Source organism: Monopterus albus, unplaced genomic scaffold (genome assembly GCF_001952655.1).
Source record: "Monopterus albus unplaced genomic scaffold, M_albus_1.0 scaffold4.1, whole genome shotgun sequence".
Classification (NCBI taxonomy): Eukaryota; Metazoa; Chordata; class Actinopteri; order Synbranchiformes; family Synbranchidae; genus Monopterus; species Monopterus albus.
Genome location: NW_018127884.1, coordinates 2,401,307 through 2,407,843, shown reverse-complemented (window position 1 = coordinate 2,407,843; position 6,537 = coordinate 2,401,307). Strand labels below are relative to the sequence as shown.

Sequence of the window (6,537 nt, the reverse complement as noted above, 5' to 3'; positions counted from 1 at the left end):
AGCTAAAAATGTTATTTTTTTAATCACCACAAGAGTAGTTACAAGTTTGATGGAGATGTAAGGTTTTACCTTTTACCATTTGTTTAAATATGCTGGACCCTGTGAACTGTCACAAACATATGTGTCACACAGTATAGTACAGTAGCTGGCCAGCAGAGGGAACTAGCAAACTAATCCTTTAAAATGACATGATTGCTTTTCAACTGTAATAGGAAGCAGTAACCGCAACTTCCCCATCACAGGCCTTTCTGTTCTGTTAAAAATAATTTTTGTGCAATCCACAGAGCTTCAGAAAAAAAATGAAAAGATGGAAGCCTTCACATTGTCCCATCAGGGTCAGATAAAAGCTTCCGGCTCTCCTCATTAGACACCCACCCCCTTCGAACTCCATCTTGTCTGCACAATTGGTAGTAAAGGTTTATCCATCAGAGCATTGCAGATCTAAAAGTATATGATGACACCTATTATGTGATAGTTTATATTATTTGGAATGAAGATAAAGGAAAGTTACACATACATATGGACAATACAGCAACAGGTGTGAAATAATTTTGTTATTTCTACACTATAACACTGAGCAGTGAAAAGACTTACCAGGTAAAATATTGAACCTAAAGCACCATGCTGATATTCAAGCCTGTGTTTGAGATTTAAAACTTCCCCTCCGGTGTAGTACTTCTGCTCCTTTTTCCCCAAGCCCCTCCCATGTCAGGGGCCATGAGCCTGGGGGTCTCTGTTTTGTTCTTCCTATAGAGGAGGCCCGGCCACCATTGTCTCTGTGCAACTCCGAGGTCAACTGAACTCGCCTTGCCTGACCACAGCCCATTCATCTGTGAAGCTCCACACAGGACAAAAAAAATCTCACAAGAGCAAGGATCACTTCAAGCGAGGGGGTGGGAAGACACACACGCATGCACATGGACAACAACCATTCAGTGCAGTGTTTCAGAGTCAGAAGCTAATTTGTGTTCTTTTTATTTCTTTTTTTTCCACAGTGTAGCAGCACGCTAGAGCCATGAAAGTAGTTCAAACTGAAGAAATGTTTTATTTCAGTGACTCAGACACGACTGTAGTTTGGTCAGATTATATAGTCAGAATGGTCACTGAAAACATCGAGTGGTTGAAGTTTTCAGAGAAATGCTGGTCTTTTAAAAGGAGTCACTTATAAAAACTAATGAAGTTATCTTTGACACATTTTCTATTAATTTTCCTTTCAACTACATCTGTTGCCAGAGGGGAGATTGCATTTTGCTGCAAGATAAGAAGGAGGCCATCTATGCCTGTTATCTTTATTAAAGTTTATATACTGGGCTGTAGGTCAAAAATCCATAATGTACTCCAGTGTTTTCCTGCAAATTGTGGTAAAAATGTTAGTCAGTTTATGAATGTTTTCAGTAGGTGCCTTGTTCAGTGCTCAGAGCATGTGTTCTAATGATCCTCTCTTGCTTTCAGAGGCAACAGTGTCCCTGGTGGAGAGGCAGATCATGGAAGCTGACAGGTTGAAAATGTGCAGCATGATGTGACTGAAAGAGCATGAAACATATTCAGCCATCGATGCCGTGCATAGTGCCACAGGAGAGACTGTGAGACAGTTAAATGTTGAATGTTTTTATTTTAAAAATGTTTTCTTTACCCTCACAGGTAGTTTTTATTAGTTTTTGGGCAGAATGCACAAATTTGTTGACCTGCAAAAATGACACTGGAGCTTTTAGACATTTTCATTAGTGAGAGGTTCGAAAGAATCAGTTTGGAGATGCTGCAAAACATTCCAGAGGGATCTGCACATTCCAATAAACTATATCAAACTGTATTTTGCATTTTGACCATGAAACCTAATAAGACACAGTGACATGGTGCTGTTAACTGCAGAATGACAGTCACTATCCCAGGAGAACCATTAGAAGTGTAATGAAGAGACATGCTCCTCTGGGCAAAGCCTAATTTTATCTTGCCAACTTTTAAAAATCATTCAGAAAACTGTTTTAAACTGTTTCATAGCTATGCATACCAACAATAATCTTTTAAAGCTTTTAAATATAAATACAGGGGCTGCAATTGTTGGACAGGGCCATGATGGTCTAAACAATGGCAATTTGCAAATGGAGATCCTGCTTGAAATCATCTTGCATTGTGCTGCTTGCTATTTTGTAAATGCAAGGAACGCAGCAGTGATTTATTAGCATTTATTCCAGTTCAAAGTGTGGATTCAGTGATTGAACTTGGAATCCCTTGAAAAGCCACAAAAATCATGATTTTTCATTTTACTAAACCACATTTCGAACCAAATTTACACAATTCCAAGTTATAAAGTTTTGCTACGTTCTCATAAATTTACTGTTGGAGTGCCTTTTTTATTATTATTTATCAAGGACTTAAATAAAAGTCATTCACTTCTAAATATATCTCACAAAATGCACTGAACACAACTACTGAAATATCAATTTAGTCTCTGATTGTCTTCTCACTAACAAAATGGTTCAACAGTATTTTGTGCATTTGGTGCAGTGCAGCCCAAACAAGTGCCATTTGTCTGTCTGTTCTCAGATACATGTAAACTCCCCACATTCCTTCACACATTACAAACTCTGCAACTGTAGTCATGGAAGTACTGTGTCATAGACTGTAGCCCATGTGTCCATAATGGAACAATAAAATGTATGATTTAGAAAAAGACTAGCGTTTAAGCAGCAAACATTAGACTTTGTAGTAGATGTTGGTGGGACTCTGGGGTGTTATCTCCTGAACTATGTACACAGGGGGCCCATAGTCGCTGCTCACACACTCATAGTGATGGCAGATCATGCTGTCAGAAGCCCGCAGGGGAAACACAACATCACTGCAGTCTGAGCCGTTGTTGTCACTGCTGATGCTGTCCCGCTTCGGCACAGCCAAAGTGTTGAGCGACACAGAGGCAGGCTGGCTTTGTGGGACACAGCCACGGCGATGGTACCTCCACAGCAGGGCCAGAAGAATTATGATGACCAGGAGGAGGATCGCACAGCCGGAGATAACCCAGGTGAACAATCCTGGCTCCGAGCCACCGCTGTCTGTAATGAGAAACCGGAGAGAGAATCTGAGATGAAAGAGTAAATCAGGATATCTGACACAGAGATTTAAAAACAATTTCACTCAGTTTATGCCCTGGTACAGCTTGATCAGTGGTGTTCACATGAAAAACCTCCATCAAAGTGGGCCACTGGTCCTACTGGTAAACAGCCTGAGGCCTTTTTGCAGCGTTGAATGGGCCAATGAGTCATGATCAGTGAAACGGTAAAAACAAATTGGAATATGGAAGAGGCAGTGATCCCAAAAAATAAAGATGTTGGATCTGTTTTTTGTTTTTTCTCCAAACGATGCCCTAGATGTAACAGGAAGGTATCTTTTTTTGGTTCAAATTCTGTGAGCTGAAATTCTTACTAGATTAAACTAGTGTTTTTGTATGTTTTAGCCCATTTACTTCAAATTACAAAAACTTTTAATTATTTAAGTCATTTCCCATATAATACTTGGAACAAGTTTTTTAAATGTATTGTTTCTGCACACCAGTGTAGGAAAATAATAAAAAATAAAAATCATCAGTTAAGTTAATCGGTAACACTAAAAGATAAGTCTGGTGATATTCAAACATTTTCTTAGAATCAACAAATTCCACTAAAAGACTAAAACCAACAATCAGTTGATCCTATCAGCAAGTATTGTTGTTGTTATTATGGTCACATAATTGTAAAGCTCATAAAATTGTATACGTCATACTCCAATGAAACATCTGTACATACTCTGAAATATTTTTTGTTTGCTTTCATACCAGTTTTGCTTTTTATATTATTTTCTTTTGTGGAGGTATCCGTGGTCTTAGACTTCGGTCGTGCAGGTGGGAATCTGGTGGGGGACTCCTGGAGTGGTTGATGCGGTTCTGAAGAGTCTGGAATATAAAGCAGGAAAGATGAGCAGCTGACATACATAAAACCAGAACATATAGCAATTGGCACCATACCTCACGTCTTCATTTTCACATTATGGTGTTGTCATGCTCTGGTAGGTGGAGTTATGTCATAATGTTCCTACTGAACTAATAATGATGCTTGTTGAATCATTAAAGTTTGGGGTCAGTCCCTCCGAATTAAAGCATGACGTCTTTCTTTTTAGACTTATTTTGGCCATGTAGGTAAAAACGCATCACCGAAGAAGTGGAGAAACCAACTTTTCACCTAATTAGACCTCAAAAGGTTGTGCTTTCACTGTCTACATCTACATGTCTCAGTGCAGCCAGTTCACACTTTCCCTGGAGGTTTCATCAAAAGGAATTCTGGGAAATGTAGGAAATCACAAAACACACCACTGGATAATGTCCTCTGAAGGCATTTCTGAGAAAAAAAAAAGTTTATGACCTCAGCCTGGAAAGTGACTGACAGGACAGAGATTACAACCAAATCTGAGTTATTAATATTTACACTAGTGGTTTATGTAAACATAGCACAAAAACAGCCGTATATTTCCAGATACTGTATGATCACACAAAATGCTGATTTTTCATCACAAATTCAAACACCTAAATCATTTATGTGAATAATAATTTCTTTGATTCTGTGCAGCTCAACATCAGACCAAAATACACCACACGTATAAACAGGTACACTGTAAATGTAGTGTGAAGGACCAAGCTGCCAGGCAAAAAGAGCCACAGGTAACTTTTCAAAAAAGGGTTTTATTTACCCAGAAAGAAAAAAACTAATGTTTTACAGAATATACACTAAAGGTCTTGGCCTACAAAAGAGGTCAACAAAACAGAAGTAGTATTTAAACAAAAGGTAACTGAACAAACCAAATTGAACTAACAACCCCACACAAACGGGGACATATATACTGGCTGATCAGAGGTGGGCGAGTGTGCACTTACATCCTTTCACTGTGTGGCTGTGGATATGGCCATCATATACTAATAGTTTAAGAAATCAAGAACCCATGAGCGAGTGATTTATCCTCAGGACATTTAAAATAACAGAAATGAATATGTTCAGAATCTGCTCCATAAAATTTTAATGTATGTGATAAAAGCAGATTTTTTTTTTTTTTTTAAACATTGGCTATTCTGATTGTTAATACAAAATAAAAAGATTAGTGACTGCCACAGCCAGTCCGAATGATCACATGCAAGATAATACTGATGGCCTTAAGCTGCCAGTAGTCTGAATTAGGGATTTGACAGGAATCTCTCTGCAAGAGAATGAACAGATGATCGAGATGATCTGACCAGTCAGCAGTTCCAGAGAAGAGGTGATATTATTCCATTACACATACTGAATAATAACCAGAATCACACAGTTATTTTTCCTTTGGCATTGTTTTTCAGAAAGTTGTGGTTCTGTGTCTCGCTTTCATTCACGCACTGACACCCATGCAGCACACATACAAACACAAAGTACTTACTTTGGCCGACTCTCAGCACCAGCTTCATGGATTTTGTTCTGCACATCCCTCCATTAGCATTATCCAGACCCAGCAAAGTGCCTGTAGAGGTGGCTGGAAGCAGACGCTGAAGTTATGAATTTCTTGTAATCATTGGAATACAACATTATCAAGTAGGTTTCTTTGCAGATAGTCAAACATATTGCCAAATGTCGCATCACTTATGCAGGAAAAAGCCAACACACAAGGAACAAACTATGATTTTTCCTTTTATAAAATGTCAGTAAACAGTTGTAAATGCCTATCACAAGTTCCCAGAGCCCCATTGTGACATCACTGTATTGCTTGTCTTGACCAACCAACAGTGTAATACTTGGCCAACTATCACATAAGACAGACACAAGCAGAAAATCATCATATTTGAGAAAAATAACCAACCTACTTACTAATAATTAACATACATTCAAAAGCACACAGGCACACACCAAGAGCTCTCATTCCACCCGTCACTCCAATACACACACGTAGATTTGTTAGCAGCATTTAGGTCAGAGAACATCTCACAGGCTACAAGCCACGTTGCCTTGAAAGCTCCCATCAAATCTGCCTGATGCTGTAAAAGCCTTGTGTGATTTGGGGCATGTAAGCCCTTGGAATCACTGGCCTGCCAGTGCAAAGTGTGCTGTCAGAGCGTGGCAAGCTGGATGAGGCTACATGGTCAGACTTGCTCTCTATCTCATGCATCACTTGCCACTACGATGCTGGTTTAACCGACAACAGTGCAATAACTAGGCCACATTTTTTGATTCTCACACAAACTGACAAATTGATAGGGAGCTGAGAATGATGGCTTCTTCTTCTCTCAGGGAAAAAACAGCACTGATTCAAATGCTGTTCCACCTGTAGGAACCAGCAGCTTGTGTCTCTGTTCAACTGATGTTTTATGTGTTCGTATGCACTGAGACACACACGGTGACAGCCATAGTATGTATTATCTTCACTAACTTACAGGTGATATAATAGTCCCTCCCCTTGAGGAACTCCAAACCCCACAGGTTGGGGCTGAACTCCTGAAACTTGAATGTGAACTTGACATCCTGGTGAGGCTTGTCGCCGGTCAGCAGGGGGGGG

At 39.5% G+C, this 6,537-nt stretch overlaps 1 protein-coding gene across 1 annotated transcript; it reads right to left on the bottom strand.

Moving 5' to 3' along the window:
* Positions 1–1,604: 1,604 nt before the first annotated feature.
* On the bottom strand, positions 1,605–6,527 carry LOC109963157 (ephrin-B2a-like). Its single transcript, XM_020605476.1, has 4 exons — positions 6,416–6,527; positions 5,428–5,520; positions 3,806–3,922; positions 1,605–3,047 (listed from the first exon to the last, which is right to left on the bottom strand). Exons 2-4 carry the CDS (start codon positions 5,471–5,473, stop codon positions 2,695–2,697), a joined length of 516 nt encoding a protein of 171 aa, XP_020461132.1. The 5' UTR covers positions 5,474–5,520; positions 6,416–6,527; the 3' UTR covers positions 1,605–2,694.
* Positions 6,528–6,537: the final 10 nt, after the last annotated feature.